The sequence below is a fragment of the Phacochoerus africanus genome, chromosome 5, assembly GCF_016906955.1.
Source record: "Phacochoerus africanus isolate WHEZ1 chromosome 5, ROS_Pafr_v1, whole genome shotgun sequence".
Lineage (NCBI taxonomy): Eukaryota > Metazoa > Chordata > Mammalia > Artiodactyla > Suidae > Phacochoerus > Phacochoerus africanus.
Window position 1 is genome coordinate 91401583 of NC_062548.1, and position 25068 is coordinate 91426650.

The window sequence follows — 25068 nt, forward strand, 5'->3', positions numbered from 1 at the left end:
GGTTGTTGTTGATAAAAACCTTACTGCTTACTGTACTAAAAGCGTGGGTTCTTCACACCTCTGTTCACTACACAGAACAGTATATATAGTTCATAAAAAGCACTAAGTTGCTCCAACTGAAGTGCTGAACATGTTTTCATTTAACCAGTATTTTTTAAAGTAATTCTTTAGCCATAAAATCAATATTCTCATATGTACATTTATATCTAACTACTGATTGTTATTAAATAAATTAATCAACTTTGAATTATTATTCAAAGATTCTATAACAATGCAGACAACTGTACATAAAAATTGTTAAGTGATTAACTTTATTATTTTAGGTCCAGCCAAATAACATGTATGCCATAATATTCATTAAAGATCCCATGAGACAAGTTTAATTTATATATTCATGTTAAATACTGTATAATGACATTTTAAATTTTATAATGCTAAGTTTTGGCTTGTTAAAAACAAAGTTGAGTAAAACTATTTCAGTGTCACATATAATGTAACATATGTTATAGCTTTCAGAACAGAAATTTCCTTTATTGCCCTACTCTGCTACTATTATTCTAGTGTATAGGCTGAAGAATACGTATGTCTTTTGTGCAGTATAATTTCTCTCCTATCAATATCGAATACTAAAATTCGAGTATTCAAGTTTAGAGATGGTTTTTTCATTAGAAAAGTTTGTGCGGTCAATTCGAGAACTAGGACTTCCAATCTTGCTCAGCCAGGACTTCCTACAAAAAATAAACAAATAAATAAAACATTAGCATTTAAGTTTATGGACTAGTTAAAATGATCCCACAATAGGTAACAATGGGAGTTTACATTTACTAAGTGACTTTTGCATATAATATGAAATAGATATGATATATACAATCTTAAAAAAATTATCAGAGTACCACAGAGTTTAACATATAATTAATTGTGGACAAAGAAAAACTAATAACAAATTAAGCACAGTCAAATCCTGATGACTTCATATTGGGGTTATTTCCCTCCTCTTAAAATATCCACAGCCATTATTACCTAACTCTTCTATGTGAAAAGATAAAAATACTTTTATAAAGACGTAATAAAAACAATTCACCGTGAGTTTTTCTCATTACTCAGCACATGATAGATTATATATATAAATATACATATATGTACAGAATGAGAGAATGAAAGGATAAAAAATGTGATTTTTCCATAAATATTAAAATTAGATGAACTTTATTAAAACCATTTATTACCACATGCATTAGCAAAGCAACTGCATTAAAGGGACAAATTAAGTGTCTGAAACTTTTTTCTGCTTACATAGTGCCATGTTTTTTCTTAATTAATATGTATCTAATTTACACATTTGGGTACTTACCTAAGATTGTTCATATATAATCCAAGATTATTGTAATATTGCTAATACCTCACATACTGTTAAGGATATTCCAGGATCTTTCTACCTATTGATAATTAGGGGAGTTCCCATCATGGCTGAATCTGAATAGTATCCATGAAGACACAGGTTCGATCCCTGGCCTCACTCAAGAGGTAAGGATCTGATGTTGCCATTAGCTGTGGTGTAGGTCACAGACACTGCTTGGATCACACACTACTGCGGCTGTGGCATAGGCTGGTGGCTACAGCTCCGTTTTGACCCCTAGCCTGGGAACCTCCATGCCGTGGGTATGGTCCTAAAAAGACAAATAAAACTTAAAAAAAAAATAATTAGTTGGGATGACAGATTAAGTGGGACTACAGGTTAATAATATGAGGCAGTTTTATACAAGAGATGGCTGTTATCCTAGTTGTTCTAATAGAAACATTCTACAAGTTTCCCCATATCCCCAAAGTTCTTTGAAGTTGTGAAGCTAGTGCTGTCCATAGCTATTGAATATCATATGTAATAATTTCATATAGCCTTGAATTAAAAATATTTTCTAAGCTAACGTTGTCTGATTAGCTGAAAATCACTCAATCAGACTAGAGAAGAATTCCAGGGATTCCAAGTGCCTTGTGCTATTTAACCCTTTAATTATTATTGAAGTATAGTTCATTTACAATGAGTTTCGGCTATACAACATAGTGATTCAATATCGTTAGATTATACACCATTTAAATTTATTGGCTATGTTCCCTGTGCTGTACATTGCATCCTTGTGTCTTATTTGTTTTGTAAATAGTAATTTGTTTTAACCCTTTTTTTAGTTCTTATTTGTGACAGTTTTCCTGGGTAAGGTGAATTTTCACTTTTCTTTTTTAGAAGTTAAGCCATCAGCACAATAACACATTTTCTTTTCAACGCATTTAGTTGAAATCTTAAAAATCAAAATAGCACTTGTTGAAGAATAAAGTTCAGTTATTAGGAAAAGGGCTGATGGCCATTTGTAGCAACATGGACGGACCTAGAGATTAACATACTAAGTGAAATGAGCCCAAGAGAAATAAGCCAAAAGAAAGACAAACATCACATGGTCTTCCTTATACATGGAATCTAAAATATGACATAAATGAACTTATCTATGAAACAGAAACCGATTCACAGACATATAACAGATTTGTGGTTGCCAAGGGGAAAGGGGGTGGGGATGGGATGGATTGGAAGTTTGGGATTAGCAGGTGAAAACTATTGTACATAGAATGGATAACAAGGTCCTACTGTGTAGCACAGTATATTCAATATACTGTGATAGACCATAATGGGAAAGAATATGAAAAAGGATGGATATGTATATGTATGTATGTATATATGTATATGTACATGTGTGTGTGTATCAACCACTTTGCTATATACCAGAAACTAACACAACATTGTAAATCAACTATACTTCAATAAAATAAATCAATTTTTAAAGGGCTAATGGCTTCAATTTTACCCATGTCCTTGAAACTTTCTAGAAAAGAAAGGCCACTTGTAATAAAAGCTGACAGTTATGGACCACTGACTGTTTGCTCTGCACTGTGCTAAGTTCTTTACATACACTATTTCTTTTAATCCACACATTAACCCTATAAACTATAGTCCATTATTCCTCCCAAGTTATTGAGGAAGAAAGAGACATAGAAGAGTTAATTTAACATGCCTAGAGTAGGAGCAGTGTGTGGGCACAAGTGATCAAATTCTGGATATATTGTGAAGGTAGAGTCAATAGCTTTGCTGACAAATTGGATGTGGGTGTGAGAAAGAGAAGTGAAGTGCGACACTAGGGTTCCTGATTTGAAAAACTACTAGGATGGGATTGTCATTTACTGAAATGGAGAGATTGTGAGAAGAGCAGATTTGGGGGAAGGAGGAGAAGTTCAGTGTTGCAGTGTTAAACTTGAGATGTCTATTAAACATCTAAAGGAGATGTTGAGTAGGCAATTAGATCTATGGATATGACTGGAGAGAAAATTTGGATAGACAGCATTGAAAAGCATAAAGCTGGATGGGATCACCTAGAAAACGAATACAGACAGAAAATGACAGAAGTCCACGGACTGCACCTTACGGCACCCCAATATTAAGAGCTCACAAATTAGAAGAACCACCAAGCAAAGGAGAAGAAGGAATCCATAGGAGAAAAACTGGGAGAGTGTCATGTCTTAGGAGTCAAATGAAGCCCTCTGGGAGCAGGGAGAGATCAACCAGGACAATGCTGCTGGCAGGTCAAGTAGGGTGAGGACTGAGAATTGACCACTGTGTTTAGCAACACAGAGGTCACTGATGACCTTGACAAGGGCAGTTTTGGTGGAGTGAAAGCTGTACTTGAATAGGCTCAAGAGAGAATAAGGGATGGAGGTACAGCAGGATAAGGATCTGGCATCGTCACTGCTGTGTTATCACAGGCCACTGCTGTGGTGCAGGTTTAATCCTTGACCCTGGAACTTTTTTTGTTGTTGTTGTCTTTTCTAGGGCCTCACCCGCGGCATATGGAGGTTCCCAGGCTAGGGGTCTAATTGGAGCTGTAGCCACCAGTCTATGCCAAAGCCACACCAACGTGGGATCCAAGCTGCATCTGTGACCTACACCACAACTCATGGCAACACCAGATCCTTAACCCACTGAGTGAGGCCAGGGATCGAACCTGCAACCTCATGGTTCCCAGTCAGAGTGGTTAACTAATGAGCCATGACAGGAACTCTGGCCCTGGAACTTCTGCATGCCACCGGTTCAGAGGAAAAAAAAGAGAGGGAATAAGAGAGGAATGGAACCAGCAAATGCAGGACTAGGACTGGTGGGTATCAGAGCTGCAACAATTAATCCACCTGAGCTCAATGTAAAACCAGTTAAAACTAGTCGATGGCCTAACTATCACCTGTAGCTGGTCTTCAACAATACCAAGAACTTCTTTTACTGGCCAGGAGGAGTTATGCCACTGGTAGGGCAGATGGTCATGCTGTTAGGTGGTAGGTGCTTCAGTTCGGCTTACACTGTGAGTGTGTAGGTGTCAGGAGGAGCACCACTCTGTACATGTCATTCATGTTGCTAGGAATCATTTTACCTGACCTGCCTACTCACCTAGGAGTGTTCTGGTCACCCGTCACTTGGCAAGCCCTAAAGACCTCACCCTTCGTGCACTTGACAGACCTCAGTCTTGCCCTTGATAGCTGTGGCTCCAGTCCAGAGATGGCCGGAGAATTTGGAGTTCTCCTAGCCAAAAATTAACTAGTCACAACTGTTTTACACAAATTTATATCTAATTGGTGAGAATGGGATTTTGATGTGTGTGTGTGTTTTTTCCCCACTCACCCTTGATGTGAAAAAGAACCACATAATCGGTATCTATTAATAAGTATTTAAGTAGCTCCATATGCAAAGTATATTCTACAGAATGGAATGCATATGTGAATATTTAAATGGAATGCATATGTGAATATTCCCTCAGTAACTTAGGATCTAATAAGATATAATAAGAATATAATAAGGCAGAATGTGCTGCGCAATGTGATTTATATAAAGGGAGAGTGGAATGGGGGAGGGGCTAAATTCTGATTGAGGTTCTCAAGGAGATCTTTTTGCCAGCAATGGCATTTGAGCTGTTTTTTTTAAAAAAATACTATTGAATTTTTCAAATCTTCAAATGTGGAATGCCAGTTTAAGCATGACAGGAAATCAAGAAGCATAAGAAAAAATATTGATAATGTTAATTTAAAATATAAGACTTTTGAGTGGTCAAAAAAATGTTTTAAGGAGTTCCCTTGTGGTGCAATGGGTTAAGGATCCAGCATTGTCTTGTCAATGAAAAGGGATTAATCTCTAAAATATATAAATACCTCCTGTAGCTCAATCAATACCAAAGAAACAAACCAATCAAAAAATGGGCAGGAGATCTAAATAGATATTTCTACAAAGAAGACAGGCAGATGCCCCCCCCCAAAAAACATGAAAAGATGTTCAATATCATTAATTATTAGAGAAATGGAAATCACAACTACTATAAGGTACCACCTTAGACCAGGCAGAATGGCCATCATCAAAAAGTCTACAGACAATGCTGGAGAGGGTGTGGAGAAAAGAGAACCCTCTCAACACTGTTGGTAGGAATGTAAATTGGTGCAACCACCATGGGAAACAGTATGGAGGTTTCTCAAGAAACTAAAAATAGAACTACCATATATGATCTAGCAATCCCACTCCTGATATATCTGGAGAAAACCATAATTCTAAAAGATACACACACCCCACTGTTCATTGCAGCCCTACTCACAATAGCCAAGACATGGAAGTAAACTAAGTGTCCATCAACAGAGGAGTGGATATATGGAAGGAAGAAAGAACATGTGTATATATACAACAGAATATTACTCAGCCATAAACAGGAATGAAATAATGCCATTTGTAGCAACATGTATGGACCTAAAGATTCTCATACTAAGTGAAGTAAGTCAGATAGTGAAAGACAAACATCATATGATATCACTTACATGCGGAATCTAAAAAAAGAATACAAAGGAACGTATTTGCAGAACAGAAGCAGACTCACAGACTTAGAAAAACTTATGGTTACCAAAGCAGACAGGTTGCGGGGAGACTCTGGGTTTGGGATTGGCATATGCAAACTGAAATATATGGAAAGATTAGCCAATGGAGACATGCTGTATAGCACAGAGAACTCTATTCAGTATTCCATGGTAATCTATGTGGGAAAAGAACTTGAAAGAGAATGGATGTGCTTGTAAGTATCATTGAATCACTCTGCTGCACCACAGGAATTATCACAATCTTGTAAATCAACTATACTTCAATAAAACTTTTAAAAAAGTTTTAAGGAGCTCCCTTGTGGTGCAGTGGATTAAGGATTTGGCATTGTCACTGCTGCATCATGAAATAGGTAGACTATTGGGTTTGATCCCTGGCCCAGGAACTTCCATATACTGCTGGCATAGTCAAAAACCAACCAACAAAAAAAGTCTTAAGCAAAACCAAAAAAAGAGCAAACTGGAAAACTTATTTGCAATGTTTTTACTATACAAAGAACACTTAAAAAGGAATGTAAAAAAGATGGCTATCCAATAGAGAAGTGGAGAAAAAATATAAATGGCCAATAAATATATAAAAATATTCTCCCTTTTACTCATAATTTTAAAAATAGAAAAAAAAAAGAATGAGACACTATCTGTTACTTAGGAAATGGCAAAAATTTGAAAGTTTGAAGTGGCAGTTAGGGCATGGGAAAAAGCCATTTTTTTTTTTTTTATGACCACACCTGCTGCATCTGGAAGTTGCTGGGTCAGGGGTCAAATGAGAGCTGCAGCTGGCACCACAGTCATGGCAACACTGGATCCAAGCTGCATCTTCAACACTGTAACTTGCTGCAACCTGAGCAAGGCTGGGGATTGAACCTGCATCTTCACAGAGACATTGTCAATTCTTAACCCACTGAGCTACAATGGGAACACCAAGAGCCCCCTTTTTACATTGCTGAAAAAAATGCAAATTTGTACAGCTTCTTAGAAGGGCAACTTCATACTAGCCATCAATTTTGTAAATGTCCATAATTTACAGACACAATGTCATAAAAAGGTACATTGGGATACAGACTCTGAGCCAGAGATTACCCTGTAGGGAGCCATCTTGGCTTTAACACCTGTGGGAGGCAGGATTGGACTGAGGGAGAAGCTGAGCACAGATGCAGTTTCAGTGAAGATCTTGGCCAATATTCGAGAAGCTCCGAAGCTGGGAAGACCCTTCGGTGTTTTCCTGAGCTGAGACTAGAGAGGGCTGGGTTTTTATGTCCCCACACGAACCAGTCATTAGAGATGAACTGCCCAGAGAAAATGTCCCCTTTAGTGAGGTGACTTCCTTCCACTGAGGCAATTCCTGAGAGGGCTGAAGGCAGGGGACCGGATTCCAACAGCACTCACAGCATCTGGGGAATGAGTCTTGAAGGGGGATCTGAGTGGCCCATCACAGTGTCCACTACACATATTCTCAATAGGTGGGCAAAAGGAATGAACTGAAGCTGCAAGACAAAGGAGTGGTCATTCATAGGATGGAGAAAACAGGATCATGAAATAGGTAGACTCATCAGGTTTAGAAAAGAAAGAAATCACATCTTTGCACAGAAAAGAAGGCAATGGGTCAAAGAAACTGGAGAGCAATTTGGATATGTGGAGGCATTCACGGGACAGCTTCCATTTTCTCAGTAAAGTAGCAGGTAAGGCAATTTCCTGAGAATTAGGTGAAGTGAGGTCAAGTTGAGAGATTCAAGTGAGAAAGATGTTAATAATTCGCTTTAGGAGTTAGCAAATGTTGACTGAAACGAAAGAACTGCTGGGGAGCATTGAAAGCCCTTGAGGTCAGGCTAGATGTCCAGGGGCTGCAAGCAGCTCATCTTGTAAAGTAGTGTGCTTCCTTAGCTGCCTGTCCTGAAAGCATAGTCTGAACCAAGGGAGTCATGGATTGATGCCTGGGCCAAAGGTTCCTCCATAGGGACAATCTGTCTGATGGGGCAAATTTAGCAATTCTATCAGATGTGTTCTGGAGCTCTGACGGGGAACACCTTGTCCCCTAATCTGGATGGATTTTTCTTTTGGCCAGCTGCAGGGCTGTGCTCTTAGGTTTACTAGGGTGAGCTGAATAAACCATACATTGAGGGGCCTTTGATTTTTGGTATCTATACTTGCCCATTGAACTAGTCAGATCCTCCAGAGGAAGACATGCCCAATATCCTGCCTGGTGTATAAATCTGGCTATGCATGTTCTGGAACTCTGGGAAGAAGGTCAGGGCCTCAATGTTTAGCATGTAACCTTCACTGAATACCTGTTTTCAGCACTGCCTGCATCTTTTTCAAACTATGCCTTTAAGACCCTCTCTGGAGCTGAAATACCAGTTTCCATTTGAGCGGATGGGGCAGCTGTTCCCCAGTGTGGAGTGGGGGTTACTGCTTATTAAACAGATTTTTAATTACTTCTATTTTTAACCCCACCTCTCTGCCCACTTCCATGGGCCTGTGCCTTGAGAGGCTCCCACTGTGTAAAATGTGTCATTTCTCTGCTCCCTCCCACTGTAGGTTTATAACTCAGGTCTGTGTTACTGCTAACTAGTCTGCTTTCTAATTTCCAAAGTTTTGTTGCTATAGTTCTCTCACCCATTCTTTATTCTTGTAGGTGTTTAAAACTTTAAAAATGCACTTTATTCATACTTAAATGGGATTTAAGAAGGAACAGAGGGAAATGCACATGTTCAAAATGTAACATCCTTAACTCAAAGTATGGGTTTATCCTTTATATTTAAATCTTTAATCTATCTGGAATGAGGTGATAGCAGTATTTGAAAAAGGTGTGTTACTTTTGAATGCTTAGACATTTTCCTCAGCACAACTATTATCACATACTGAATCTGTGTATATGTCTGAATTTATATCCTAGATATTCTAATGGGCTTCATTGATAGTTTGGTACCAGTTTAGGTATTAACCAAAGATAATCATAACACTAAAATATATTTTAATGTCCAGTAGTCCCTATACCCCCTACCTCATTATTCTTCTATTTCTAAATGGCTATGGCTCAGATAGTCTATTAGATTTTAGTAAAACTTTATTCGCTCCCTTCAAATTCTCTTTTAAATCAAAATAATTTGGATACAGAGGATAAGATGGCGGAGGAGTAGAGGGACACGCTCGCCCTCTCCCACAAACACAACAAAAAAAAGCACATCTACAGAATAAATGACTCGCACAGAACAGCAACCAATCACTGGCAGAAGAACCTAAACTCCAATAACGGCAAGAAGTTCGTGACATTACTAGGCAAAACAAGAGAAAAGAGGAGAGTGAGAGAAGGTGAATCCGAGCGGGACGGGCGCTCCCGAAAGGGAACTGCGGAGGAGAAAGGGATCCCGCACCCTGGAAAGTCACCTACACGGGGGAAAGATCAAACGAACCGGAGGAATCTCCAGATGCAGAGAAGAGTGTAGCAGTAAGTTGGAGTACGGAAAAGCTGATCAAGAACCGAATGGACCATCTGAACTATGGGCACAGTCACCAAAAATTGAGACGCCTGGGTGGGGGCTGGGCACCGAGTCCTCGGCTCCAGAGGTTAGTCCCCGGGAAAGGGCCGGGGGACGCCCGGGTGGGGGCTGGGCAACAAGACCTCGCCTCCGAAGGTTGGTCCCCGAGAGAGGGCCAGGGGGCGCCTGGGTGGGGGCTGGGCACTGAGACCTCGCCTCCGAAGGTTGGTCGCCAAGAAAGGGCCGGGGGACGCCTGGGTGGGGGCTGGGCACCAAGACCTAGGCTTCAGAGGATAGTCCCCGGGCTGGGGGGGTGGGGCAGAGCGGAAACTGCTTGGGAGGTCTAGAAACCATTTGACGGGGCAGAGACTGCCTGGGAGACTAGAAAACAAAGCTGTCGCAGAGGAAGGGAGCAATACCCTAGGGGAGGGGAAGTGGAAAGCCGCATCAGAGGGAACCTGGGAGAAGAGCCTGGTCTGCACCCATGCTGGGGAGGGGAGAGAAGAAGGGGTGGGTCCCCATAGAATACCCCCCACGCCACAGCAAGCTTACAGGCCCTCTAGCTAGCTGAAAGCTGTGCTTCCCGGTGCATCCCCTCCCCCCACCCCAACCACCCCCTATGCTCTCGCTGAACCTGGGGCTGCCTGCCATCCAGGAGGGCTGGCCTCAACAATTGCCTGAAGCCTACCACCACAGGGGCTGTCCCTGCACAGGCCTGCTTGCCCTTTGGAGGGGCTACACTTCCGCAGAGTAGCACCAAACACCACCAGCCCCCGAGAAAAGGCCTGCAGCCCAGAAAAGCTAGAACAAGCCTAGCCAGGCAGTGAATAGATCTGCCTAATTCCCGGACGGTTTTTCTGAGTCCGGCTGCCCCGGGGAGGAGCCTCTTCGGTTTCCAACGGCCCTGCTACCCGCCGAAGCCCCCAGGAGGTGCCCTAGTGGATCAGCTGCATAGGACTGCCAGCTCCAGGCAGGACCCCCTGCAGCCCAGAAAAGCTGCAACAAGGTTGCCCAAGCTGGGAAAAGATCTCAGATGGTCTTTCTGAGTCAGGCTGCCCTGGGGAGGAGCCTCTTTGATTTCCAACAGCCCTGCTACCCGCCCAAGCCCCTAGGGGGTGCCCCACTCCCACGGAATAGCTGCTCAGCACCACCAGCCCCCTAGAAGAGCCCCTGCAGTCCAGAAAAGCTGCAACAAGCTTGGCCAGCCTGTGAAAAGATCTGCCTACATTCTCAGGCCATCCTCCGGAGTTGGGCTGCCCTAGGGAAGAGCCTCTTAGGTTCTCAGTGACCCAGATAGCTGCTCCAGCCCCCAGGGGGTGCTGCACTCCGGAGGAACAGCTGCCCAACACCGCCAACCCCCTGCAAGAACCTCACAGCCTAAAAACACCAGAGCAAGCTCTGCATGACCAAGGGAAATCTGCTACCATCGTGGTGTGGACCTCCCAGTCCTGTCTGCCCACAGGAAGTCCTCCTTTGCTTCAAAGAAACCCTGTTAGCCCCATCAACACTCCAGAAAAGCCACACTGCCTCAAAAAAGATTGACCAACAACGCCAGCCCTCAGGAAATATTCCACGGCAGTGACAAGGCAAACACTGCCCGATCACGGAGAGTACAACTCCCTCAGGAGAAAGAAAACAACAAGCAAGATGAAGAAGCTGAGAAACCACCCCCAGTCAAACCAACAGGAGAACTCACCTAAAACAGTCAACAATGAAACAGATCTCTGCAGTCTGACAGACCTGGAGTTCAAAATAGTGAAAATACTGAAGGAATTAAGAGAAGATATGAACAGTAATGCAGATACCCTCAGGAAGGAACTAGAAAATATAAGGAGGAGCCAAGAAAAACTAGAACATTCATTGGCAGAGATGCAAACTGAACTAAGGGCAGTAAAAACCAGAATGAATAATGCAGAAGAACGAATCAGTGATATGGAAGATAGAAGAATGGAAATCACTCAATCCAGTCAACAGACAGAAAACCGAATCGAAAAACTGGAAAGCAATATGAGAGACCTATGGGATAACATAAAGCGGGCCAATCTACGCATAATAGGAATTCCAGAAGGAGTAGAAAAAGATAAGGGGATGGAAAATATATTTGAAGAAATTATCGCTGGAAACTTCCCAAATCTAAAGGATGCTGGGTTCAAGATACAAGAAGCATAGAGGGCCCCAAACAAACTGAACCCAAACAGACCCACAGCAAGACACATCATAATAAAAATGGCAAAAGTTAGTGATAAAGAGAGGATCCTAAAGGCAGCAAGAGAAAAACAGAATGTTACCTACAAGGGAACCCCCAGAAGAATATCAGCTGACTTCTCTACAGAAACACTACAGGCCAGGAGGGAATGGCAAGAGATATTTAAAGTGCTCAAAGGAAAAAATGTGCAACCTAGAATACTCTATCCAGCAAGAATATCATTTAAAATAGAAGGGGAAATAAAAATTTTTTCCAACAAACAAAAACTTAAAGAATACTGCAACACAAAACCCAGGTTAAAGGAAATATTGAAAGGGCTTCTCTAAACCAAAAAGAAAGGAAGGAAAGGGAAGAAAAAAGAAAAGAAAAAAAAGAAAAAAACGAAGAAGAGGAAGAACTAGGACTGAGGAAACTGCAATCAGAGAGCAGTCACTCAAATAAGCCAGCATACAGATTTAATCATGAACAGGCCTCAAACAAAATAAAATTAAAAAGAAAAAAATAAAAAAGAGTCATCAAAACCATAAAATGTGGGCAAGGGATATTAGGAAGTAAATAACCCTTTTTCTTTGTATGTTTCTCTTCTTAATTTTAATATAGTAATGAAGTGTTTGAACTTACAGGACCATCAGGCTAAAACACACAATTATGGGAAGGGGTTAGCATACTTAAAAAACAGGGCAACCACAAGCCAAAACCAAATATTGCATTTGCAAAAAATGAAAAAAAAAAAAACACTCAAGCAGATAATAACAGGAGACCATCCAACCAAAAAAAAAAGGAAGAATGGAGAACCATAGAATCAACTGGAACATGAGGTTCAAATGGCAATAAATAATCATCTATCAATTATCACCTTAAATGTCAATGGACTGAACGCCCCAATCAAAAGACACAGAGTGGCTGAGTGGATAAAAAGGCAAAAACCTTCAATATGCTGCCTACAAGAAACTCACCTTAGGACAAAAGATACATATAGATTGAAAGTGAAAGGGTGGGGAAAAATATTTCACGCCAATAGACATGACAGAAAAGCAGGAGTCGCAACCCTCATATCAGACACAAGAGACTTTAAAACAAAAGACATAAAGACAGACAAAGAAGGACACTACTTAACCATTAAGGGATCCATCCAAGGAGAGGATGTTACTATCGTCAACATATATGCCCCAAATACAGGAGCACCCAGATACATACAACAAATATTAACAGACATAAAGGGAGATATTGATGAGAATACAATCATAGTAGGAGACCTTAATAACCCCCTCACATCAATGGACAGATCCTCTAGACAGAAGACCAATAAAGCAACAGAGATCCTAAAGGAAGCAATAGAAAAGTTAGACTTCATTGATATCTTCAGGACCCTACATCCAAAAAAAGCAGAATACACATTCTTCTCAAATGCTCATGGAACATTCTCAAGAATCGACCACATATTGGGACACAAAGCTAACCTCAATAAATTTAGGAGCATAGAAATTATCTCAAGTATCTTCTCTGACCACAATGCCATGAAATTAGAAATCAACCATGGGAAAAGGAAAGAGAAAAAACCTACTGCATGGAGACTAAACAACATGCTACTAAAAAACCAATGGGTCCATGAGGAAATCAAGAAGGAAATTAAAAACTACCTTGAAACAAATGATAATGAAGACACAACCGCTCAAAATCTATGGGATGCTGCGAAAGCAGTGCTCAGAGGGAAATTTATAGCAATACAGGCCTTTCTCAAAAAAGAAGAAAGATCCCAAATGGACAACTTAACCCTCCACCTAAACGAATTAGAAAAAGAAGAACAAAAAAGTCCTAAAGTCAGCAGAAGGAAGGAACTTATAAAGATCAAAGAAGAAATCAATAAAATAGAGACTCAAAAAACAATAGAGAAAATTAACAAAACCAAGAGCTGGTTCTTTGAAAAGGTAAACAAAATTGAAAAACCCCTGGCCAGACTCACTAAAAAGAGGCGAGAAAGAACCCAAATAACCAAAATTATAAATGAAAAAGGAGAAATCACAACGGATACAGCAGAAATACAAAAAACCATAAGAGAATACTATGAACAACTATATGGCAACAAGTTTGACAATCTGGAAGAAATGCACAATTTTCTAGACTCTTACAGCCTGCCAAAACTGAATCAAGTAGAAACAGACCAACTGAACAGACCCATCACTAGAAATGAAATGGAAGAGGTCATAAAATCACTCCCTACAAATAAAAGTCCAGGACCAGATGGCTTCACAGGTGAATTTTATCAAACATATAAAGAGGAACTGGTGCCCATCCTCCTTAAACTCTTTCAAAAGGTTGAAGAAGAAGGAATACTCCCAGAGACATTCTATGATGCCACCATCACCCTCATTCCAAAACCAGACAGAGATACCACCAAAAAAGAAAACTATCGCCCAATATCATTGATGAATACAGATGCAAAAATTCTCAACAAAATCTTAGCCAACCGAATCCAACAACATACCAAAAAAATTATACACCATGACCAGGTTGGGTTCATCCCAGGTTCACAAGGATGGTTCAACATACGCAAATCAATCAGCATCATACACCACATTAACAAAAAAAAAGTCAAAAATCATATGATCATCTCAATAGATGCAGAAAAAGCATTTGACAAAGTCCAACATCCATTCATGATCAAGACCCTCGCCAAAGTGGGTATAGAGGGAAAATTCCTGAATATAATCAAAGCCATTTATGACAAACCCACAGCAAATATAATCCTCAGTGGGGAAGAACGGAAAGCCTTCTCACTCCAATCTGGAACAAGACAGGGATGCCCACTCTCACCACTGCTCTTCAACATAGTTTTGGAAGTCCTAGCCACAGCAATCAGACAAACAAAGGAAATAAAAGGCATCCATATAGGAAGAGAAGAGATCAAACTGTCACTGTATGCAGACGACATGATACTATACATTGAAAACCCTAAGGACTCACCACCAAAACTCCTTGAACTGATTCATAAATTCAGCAAAGTAGCAGGATACAAGATTAACATTCAGAAGTGAGTTGCATTTCTGTATACCAGCAATGAAATATTAGAAAAGGAATACAAAAATATAATACCTTTTAAAATTGCACCTCACAAAATCAAATACCTCGGAATACACCTGACCAAGGAGGTAAAGGACCCATATGCCGAGAACTATAAAACTTTCATCAAAGAAATCAAAGATGTAAAGAAATGGAAAGATATTCCATGTTCCAGGATTGGGAAAATCAATATTGTCAAAATGGCCATACTACCCAAAGCAATCTACAGATTCAATGCAATCCCTATCAAATTACCCAGGACATTTTTCACAGAACTAGAACAAACAATCCAAACATTTATATGGAACAACAAAATACCCAGAATCGCCAAAGCAATCCTGAGAAACAAAAACCAAGCAGGAGGCATAACTCTCCCAGACTTCAAGAAATACTACAAAGCCACAGTCATCCAAACAGTGTGGTACTGGTATCAAAACAGACAGACAGACCAATGGAACAGAATAGAGAACCCGGAAATAAACCATGACACCTATGGTCAATTAATCTTTGACAAGGGAGGCAAGAATATCAAATGGGAAAAAGAAAGTCTATTCAGCAAGCATTGCTGGGAAACCTGGACAGCTGCAAGCAAAGCAATGGAACTAGAACACACCCTCACACCATACACAAAAATAAACTCCAAATGGCTGAAAGACTTAAATATACGACAGGACACCATCAAACTCCTAGAAGAAAACATAGGCAAAACACTCTCTGACATCAACCTCATGAATATTTTCTCAGGTCAGTCTCCCAAAGCAATCGAAATTAGAGCAAAAATAAACCCATGGGACCTCATCCAACTGAAAAGCTTTTGCACAGCAAAGGAAACCAAAAAGAAAACAAAAAGACAACTTACAGAATGGGAGAAAATAGTTTCAAATGATGCAACCGACAAGGGCTTACTCTCTAGAATATATAAACAACTTATACAACCCAGCAGCAAAAAAGCCAATCAATCAATGGAAAAATGGGCAAAAGACCTGAATAGACATTTCTCCAAAGAAGATATACAGATGGCCAACAAACACATGAAAAAATGCTCAACATCGCTGGTTATAAGAGAAATGCAAATCAAAACTACCATGAGATATCACCTCACACCAGTCAGAATGGCCATCATTAATAAATCCACAAATAACAAGTGCTGGAGGGGCTGTGGAGAAAAGGGAACCCTCCTACACTGTTGGTGGGAATGTAAACTGGTACAGCCACTATGGAGAACAGTTTGGAGATACCTTAGAAATCTATACATAGAACTTCCATATGAACCCCGCAATCCCACTCTTGGGCATCTATCCGGACAAAACTCTCCTTAAAAGAGACACGTGCACCCACATGTTCATTGCAGCACTATTCACAATAGCCAGGACATGGACACAACCCAAATGTCCATCGACAGATGATTGGATTCGGAAGAGGTGGTATATATACACAATGGAATACTACTCAGCCATCAAAAAGAATGACATAATGCCATTTGCAGCAACATGGATGGAGCTAGAGAATCTCATCCTGAGTGAAATGAGCCAGAAAGACAAAGACAAATACCATATGATATCACTTATAACTGGAATCTAATATCCAGCACAAATGAACATCTCCTCAGAAAAGAAAATCATGGACTTGGAGAAGAGACTTGTGGCTGCCTGATGGGAGGGGGAGGGAGTGGGAGGGATCGGGAGCTTGGGCTTATCAGACACAACTTAGAATAGATTTACAAGGAGATCCTGCTGAATAGCATTGAGAACTTTGTGTAGATACTCATGTTCAACAGAAGAAAGGCTGGGGGAAAAATGTAATTGTAATGTATACATGTAAGGATAACCTGACCCCCTTGCTGTACAGTGGGAAAATAAAAAAAAAAAAAAAGATCCAGAAAATAAATAAATAAATAAATCAAAATAATTTGGGGAGAACCGACATTCTATCAACATTGAATCTTATCATCAAGAGCACAATTTTGTCTGCTTTTGTTCAAGTCTTTATGTTACTCATTAAAATGTTGTTATTTGCTTAAATTTCAGGTCCTGTATATTTCTTGATAAGCTTATACTTAGATATGGTCTGTTTTTCTTGCTGTTTTGAACAGGAGGCTTTTTCATCATTATGTTTTTGGGGAAATTAGTCATCTCTCAAATTATAATCAGATGCCCTACTGAATCTTCTTGATGATACAACAGTTTTTTTCTTTTCATTGGGTTGCCTAGGTAAAACACCACATGTGTTTTTCCAGAATTTATTCTGTAAGTATTTATCATATTGACCAGATGATTTCAAATTGCTCTTTATTTTAGCCTTCCTAGCCACATTTTGGCTACTTACATGCCTTTTAGAGAATTGCTACAGCAACTGTGCAGAGGAAGACTGAATCATGAACAATGTGTGCCCAGCCAAGGGGCCAGTAGGATCACAATACACTAATACACACTCTAACTTCAGCATATTTTACCTATTAGTTTTGTATACTCAATAAATACTGAATGGATGGCTACCTGGATGGGTGAATTATATTTGCTCGAACGAGACTGAAAGCTATTATTTCTGCTGTAAATCTGAATTTGGTTTGTGTGCATATATCTTTCTGATATTTTTATATAAGAAATATGATCCAATATGATATTTTTATATAAGAAATATGTAGGCTTTAAAAAGCAAACAAAAAAAATAAGAAGGTTCAACAAATAAAAATCAAAGAATAAGAATGTAAACTGGAAAATTCTACTGACGGAAGTCGTGTTACTTGATTACCATGTTCTCGCTTCACTCTAGTTGCCTTCTGTAGAAATTTTTGAAAATGAAACTAATTTTTGTCAAGTTTAATTCTCTTATCAAAATCATGTTTGCAATTATAATGACAATTATGGGGAAATAATAGAAGACATTTCATTATGGATGCATTTCTTACATGGTTGATGAGGATCACACACAGTTGTGAAAACAATGTTTTATGGAATGGCAAAGGACAATGATCCTGCACACATTAACTTTTAAGTATTCTGCAGGCCATCTTTGCATTAAAAAGAATCAAACACAGGGCTGATAAATGTTAAATGACCAAGGGAAAATCTAGTCGTTTAATAAATTAACTGTGCTGTGTTTTTCTCTTCCTATTCAGAGAGTCTCCAACTATCAGTCCCCTCAGGGTTTCCAAAGCATTCTAATTCGTGGGTGCAGATGGCACACATTTAGCTGTCAAGTACAGTAAGTACCACACATTTATGGCCTTGGCAGCCAGCAAAGAGGCCAGCTGTGGCCTTCTAAAATGCACTTGGGTTTTTGCTCTCCTAGAGACCCTTTTTTGACTGCCCCGACCTGAAAAGGGCCCTGCTCCCCCACTACTGTTTGCATCATGGGAATTCCCACATTCTAGAATTGCTGTGCTTATATGACTGTTCATGTGTTCACTTCATACCTCCTCTGATTTTGAATCCAAACTCTAAGGAGGCAGGGTCAGAGTCTTCCGCACTATTATATCCCCAACATCTAGCCTGGTGCCTGGTGACAGGGGGCACTTGATAAATATTTACTGACAATTGAGTATTTGTCACCCACCTGCTTCCATGCACGAGAGAAAGAGCATTTCTAGGGTCATACACAGTCTACACACAGAAAGAAACCCTGAGTATGACCTGTTAACTCTGAGATTTTTTTTTTTAATCTCACACAAAACAAAACCCTCCCATTTAAATTTTTTTTTCTTTGAAAGGTGAAGAAATAGTTGCTCTTATTATTGAAAGTGAGTAAATATTTTGATCATAGTAATCTCCTGGGAAATAACTCAAATAACGACAATATTCAATCTCTTAAAGGAGGTTGGATGCCTATGGATCTCTGACCTAATAACTTAAATATAAGCATGTGAACAAAGTTTATTCCTGAAATCTATCCATTTATTTTTGCCAGCCCCCAGATGATATTTCTTGTGATTTTGAGTTTACTCATTATATAAATAAGCATGATAACCAACTTCTCTGAGTTCAGGTGAAGCACCACAGGAGGGCCAAATCCAACCTACAAACCCAGTCACATGAACTCAGTCAGGTTTAGCGCATGGATAGTTGTGTATGTATATCAAATACAAATCCTTAGACATTTTTCTTAGCATCCCAAAGTTGTACAGACACCTACTATTTATTGGATTTGTTGGTGTATTTTTAAGCTTCTTCTTAAAGAAAAGAGGCCTTTCTTCCAACATAATCTTGAACAAGAGCTTAATGCCTATAGCAGGAGTGGAATGCTTCTCTGAGCTAGGGAAGGTTGGGGTTGGGGGGTGTGCCCCCCCTCCCCCGCTGCCTCAGGCTTTTCTCTCAGCACCACTGGGGAATTGAAGGCTCTGAAGAGCACAGTTTGAAAACTTCCCTATTAATCCATTGCTAAGCAAGAATATAAGAGGAGTGGAATGGATGGAAAATCCATCACATGTAGAGGTGGAAATCAACATAGGACTGTCTTTTCTATAACTCAAGTCAGTGTTTCTGACAAAACAGAGTAACCTCCTGGGGTGGTGAAAAAAAAAATCCCATTTAACTAATATCCTTCTCTGAAACAAAGAGGTGAAATAAAAGCACTAGAAAGCCAATACTATTAATAATTCATAGCAGTTCTATTTCCTGGGACTGAAGTGGGGCAGCATAATCCTTTCCCATATCTCTACAGCACCAGCATAAAATATAAACCATAGCAAGAAAGCAGACAGCAGGAAAAGACAGCTAATGAATTAAAAGCTCACATGGTGCATGCTGGAAAATATCGAGTTATCTGCTCATTTCAAGCTTTCGAACTAGCACTAATAATAGCATATTATTATAATAGCATATAGTATTTTTGCTATCCTCTTTTCTTTCCTTATTAGTTACATGTGGACAAATAATACCATATACTTCTTTATTGTGAATATGGGCATTTTAAAGGTATTTTGATATAGAGTCTAAAGTTTCGGTCAGGTATATGGCCCATGATTAATAAAGAGTTTAGTGATTATCAGTGGAATCCTAGGACATCCATCATTAAGCCAAGACCAGATTCCTTATCTTTAAAATAGGATAATATTACTTCTGAGTTATTGAAAGGATTAAAGAGAATGTACATAAATTGCCTAATGAAATATCCTACATACAGTAGGCCTTTAAAATCAGTTATTACATGTAATTGTTCTCTGTCTTTGCAGAAGATGGTGTATAGCCTGTTTAGCAAGCTCTGTGACCTCCAAGTCAGTCACACACGTCCATGCAACTTTCTTAGTAGAACCTTTTGGTCTTTGGGTAGCTACTTCTCAGCTGCAATGGGAAATGGCACGTCACTCAACCTCCTCATTTTGGGGAGGGTCTGCAAGAGTGACCCAGGGTTGAGCCATGCCTAGGATTCTGAGAAGCAGCTGCTGAATCAAGGACCTGGGCGCAGAGAAGGCAGAAGAAGAGAAGTCAGGACTGAAACCTCTACCCTTCTCAGCCACACCAGAGTTTCCAGGTCAGCAAAGGGACAGATACGCTCTTTCTGTTTCATTGAGTAAAAAAGAAAATAGATACTGGCAGCACAGTGGTAATGGAGTCGACTTTGGGATCATTCTGCTTGGATATGACCATTTCCTAACTAGTCATCTTGGGCAAGTTTCTTAAACTCTCAGTGCCTCGTCTGTAAAAAGGAGAGTATGAATCCTGCCTTAGAGAGCTGTTAGGAAGATTAAAACAGAAAATCTGTGTAGAGTGTTTAACACAATCTCTGGAGAATAATAAGCACTCAATATTTTTTAGCTATTGTATCAGTCAGGGTACAGTAGCTCATAGTGAAAATCACCTCAGCTATTTTACAGTGGAATTGAATATATGGAATTAGATGCTTACAAAATCACTGGAAGGGCTGGGAAAACAGAATTGAATGGGCCTGCTGGAGCAACTCTGTAGAAATGGCTGCTAAAGTATATAAATGTTAAAACTGTGATTTTCATATAAATATAAAATGACGTGTGTCAAAGACTTCTATTCAATACATTAACTAATAAGGGAATCTAGAAGATGTTGGTTTGGTTCAAAGGAGAATTTAGACATGCACATGTATATATATTCATGCATACAATCTAGAATGTTGAACTCAACTTGCCAGTAGATGTAATAGTGGTTAAAATTCTGCAGGGCAGCACTGTCCAATGGTAGTGGGCCTCATGTGAAATTTAAAATTTTCTAGAGGCCACATTAAAAGTAAAAATAAGACTTCCTACTGTGACTCAGCAGGTTAAGAACCCAACTAGTATCATGAGGATGTGGGTTCAATCCCTGGCCTCAGTCAGTGGATTAAAGGATCTGCCATTGCCGTGAACGGTAGTAGAGATCACAGATGTGGCTCAGATCTGGTGTTGCTGTGGCTATGGTGTAGGCTGGCAGCTGCAGCTCTGGTTAGATGTCTATCCTGGGAAATTCCATATGCCACAGTTATAGCTATTAAAAAAAACAAAAATAAATGAGATTAATTTTAACAATATATTTTTGTCCAATATATCCAAAATATTAAGGTATAATCCATAGAAACAATAAATAAAATGAACAAGGAATTCTGTACACCTTTTACATCAAGTCTTTGAAATCTAGTGTGTGTTTTACTTTTAGTGCACATCTCACTTCAAACTTGCTACATTCCAGTGCTCAACAACCACATGTGACTAGTGGCTCCTATAGCAGTATAGCCCCAGGGCAATGAAAAAGTAATATTTGAGATGATCTTTTCTTCAGGGAAAAAGTTGATTGTATATCTATCAGAAAAATTAATTTGCTTTGCTATGGACAAGAAGCATTTTCATTTCTATAGTTTGCTACAAGTAAATTTCTGCCTTACAGAGTTATAAAATAGCCTGGTCAACGGAAAATCATTTATAGGTGCACATTTGTAAGCAATCTGAAGATCCCTGAAAACTCCACAAGACAACACTCAGATCTTCCCTCAAAGACACCCCCTAATCTCCATTTCCAAGCCTTAGACAATTCTTTTTCTGATAGGCCCATTAGGGAAACTGCTAGGAAGCAGGAGGCTGCCACCAAAATCATGGCATTTACAAACACACTACCCCACCTTCAGTGCAGGCATCATGAAGCCCCTATCAGAACTGTTGGCTCCCGAGCCATGTAATGTCTGCTAGATCCCCACACTAGCTAAATGGATGTCTCAGACCCTGCTGCTTCTCTCCCTACCAAACTCAGTTCCAAATTTTAATCTCAAATGAGGACCTTTAACTGATGAAACCAAAATCACATTTGAAACTCCAGCTGCAAGGGAGTCCGAGAACTACAGCTCCTAGCTCTCCAGAGTCTGCAGTCAAAGAAAGGCACCGGAAGGCATTTGGAAGGGAAGCTGAGCAAGGCAACGTACCATGTTTCCCACGGCTGTTCTTCAGTTAACAAGAACTTCATGAAACTCTATACTATGGGATACAGAAGATGAGAAATATTGTTTGCTGGTCTGTATGACTGCAACCCTTTTGTACACTCTCTTGGATCTGGAGTCCTTCTCAGGACTAGAGCAAAATCCCAAAGAATACCAGCACTGAAGGGTCTAGTGGAAAAAGAAAAACAGATGGAGCATGGGTAGAAGGAATGGCCAGAGAAGAGAGAGAGAACCCCAAAGTGTGGTGTTAGGAAATCTAAGGACAGAGTAATTTAAGAAGAAAGTGAACTAAGTCACCTGCCAAATGCTCCCGAGACCCAAGTCAAAGATGAACTGAAGAATGCTTTGGAGACCTTTGCAACATCAGCTGCAGTGGGGTACAATCAGATTAGAATGGTTTCAGGAGTGAGGGGCAAGGGAAGAAATAGAGATGCAAAAACAAATCAATCTCTTAACTGTTCGACTGTGGAGAAGAAAAGCGACACAGAGCAGCTTTATACACTTGAAGTTTCTGTTCTCAGCAAGCCAAGTTCAGAATTTGGTCTCTGTTCTGAATTCAATGCTGCCCCACATTTACAGGTACCTTGCCTCCGAAGAACAATAGTTGAGGAGGATTGCTTTAAGGACACACAACTTATGATGTTTTCTATTCCAGATGTGTTAAAAGCTACTCCTCCGTGGCATCAAATGAAAAGGGAGTTGGCCAGACTCGCCTGTATTTTCACCTCTCACCCTGACTTCCCAACCTACCCTCCAAAATGTTCATAAACAAATTGAGTTTTTGGGGTGATGCCATTAGCTGACAGCAGGCTCGTAGACAGTTTAGAGTCAAACTGTGACCCACCCAGAGCAGAGGCCATTATTGCAGACATTTATTTTAATCCTTGTTCCTGGCTCTTTTTTATGTCCCCACCCTTGTTTTTTTTCTTTTCCTTTTTAATTTTGAAATGTCTTCTCTCTTGTTAGAGTTTTACACAGCCTTACAAATTGCTTTAGGTCATCTTGGGAACAAAGTTAAGCATAAACACATAAAGCTAAGAGGGTTTTATTTTATTTTGGTTCTTCCCTTTTTATCCTTGATACCTTTTCATTACTTTTATAAAGGAAATTATTAGAAGGGGGGTGTGGAAATTTATTTACAGAGTTTTGTTTTACAACCGACTTTGCTAGATTGTAAAAAATTTTCCATTACAGTGAAACACACATCATTCTGAGGGCACAAAAATAATCTACAATGAAGCTGTCTCCTGACCTGGGCCTTGAATACTGGGGCTAAGAGGTCTCAGCTCAGAGCCCCAGGCAAGGGCATCTTCAGGCAGGATGCTCAGCTGAGTGGTGAGGTGGGTGCTGTGGGCATCTACCAACTGCAGCCTCCAGCGAGCATGGTGCTGATGGGGGGCTCTGCACAGCACTTGCTGCTGGTGGAGCAGCAGTATTGGTTCTCCTAGGCCTGCAGACCTAGACGAAGCATCATCCATAGCAAGGTGCCTACACTGGCTTTAGAGACGAAATCACAAAGCATCTCACTGACAATCACTTTGAAATAATTTTAGGGGGACTGAATCGAAACAATAGTTCAAATGCAGAATGGAGGGGCGGCTAATGACACAAGTACCAGTGATAAAATGGGAGATTTGATAGATGGAAAACCAAATCTTAGCAGAAGATGGTTGGCTGTGTTTTAAAGGGACCATTCACCCTGAAAATGGAGGCTTTCAGAATACTCTTAAGTATCTAACAACTCTCCTTTATGGATACGTCTTAGTAGTCAGGGAAATGGCTTATCTTTTGAACTTCCTAGGGTTTAAAAAAATTATTTTTTGATTCTCATTTTCCCCTAGGAGGGTATTTTCTCTTTAAATGTAAGCATGTGACTCAGTTCATATGAAGCTTCATGGAATTCCTGCTGTGGTGCATTGAGTTAAGAATGCAACTGCAGCCCCTAGGGAAGCTGCAGAGGCACTGGTTTGGTTCCCAACCCCCAACCCCCGCATAAGTGGGTTAAGGATCTATCTGGTGTTGCTGAGGTCGCAGCTGTGGCTGGGATTCAATCTCTGGCCCAGGAACTTCCGTGTGCCATGGGTGTGGCCATAAAAAAAGAAGTGCTATCGCCCTGATAAAAAAAATTTTTTTTTGTCTTTTTAGGGCTGCACCTGAGGCATATGGAGGTTCCCAGGCTAGGGGTCAAATCAGAGTTGTAGCTGCTGGCCTACACCAGAGCCACAGCAACACCAGATCTGAGCCACATCTGCGACCTACACCACAGCTCATGGCAACGCTGGATCCTTAACCCACTGAGCGAGGCCAGGGATCAAACCCACAACCTCATGGTTCCTAGTGAGATTCGTTTCTGCTGCACCATGACAGGAACTCCACAAATTTAAATATCTTACTGGATGACTTAAAACTGTTGTACTTTTCATAAAGAAATCTACAGCTGGATTAATCTCAGACAAATAAAAGGACATCATCAGTATATCCAAGTTAGCTATCTAGTGGGAGGTAACAAAGTGAAAGAGGGAAGAGTTAGAGGCTAAAAGGGAGTAGAGAGAAAAGGATTTAATGGAAGAGGTTGACAGACATGTATTGATTCCCTCCTCCAAGGTAAAATACCACATGATTTTAATATTGCATTCTGAAATGTGCTTGATTTCTCTCAAGCCATTAATAAAATGATTGAAGAATGTCTGATACTAGAATCAAAATGCAGTTTAATTAATTGCATTTCCCCTTTTGAACTGAAAGCTACCTATTTAGTAAATGGCTCTCAGATTTAGTTTTCCAAATAACTTTTAGATGAGACCAGTCAAAGTAGGCATATAAACCCAAACTCAGCAGAGTGATGTGCATGCATTTGAATTGAATTAAAAGTCTGAGATCTTCAAAGTTATAATCATGATAGCTAAAGACAGAAGATGGGTCCTGCTGTGGAAGAAACCAGGGTCCCTGAAATTGGGTCTAGAAAGTGCTATTTCATCTGACAATTATCCAAATAAGGACTAATGTTCAGGAACATCT

The 25068-nt window shown here is 40.0% G+C and overlaps 1 protein-coding gene across 2 annotated transcripts in view; it reads right to left on the bottom strand.

The window, feature by feature from the left end:
- Positions 1 to 292: 292 nt before the first annotated feature.
- ACYP2 (acylphosphatase 2) overlaps positions 293 to 25068 on the bottom strand; it is a 173700-nt gene continuing 148924 nt past the window's right edge. For both annotated transcript variants that reach the window (XM_047782085.1, XM_047782082.1), the window contains one exon: positions 293 to 728. In XM_047782085.1, coding sequence (XP_047638041.1) covers positions 715 to 728 — 14 coding nt within the window. In that variant the 3' untranslated portion in view covers positions 293 to 714. The remainder of the gene's footprint in view (positions 729 to 25068) is intronic.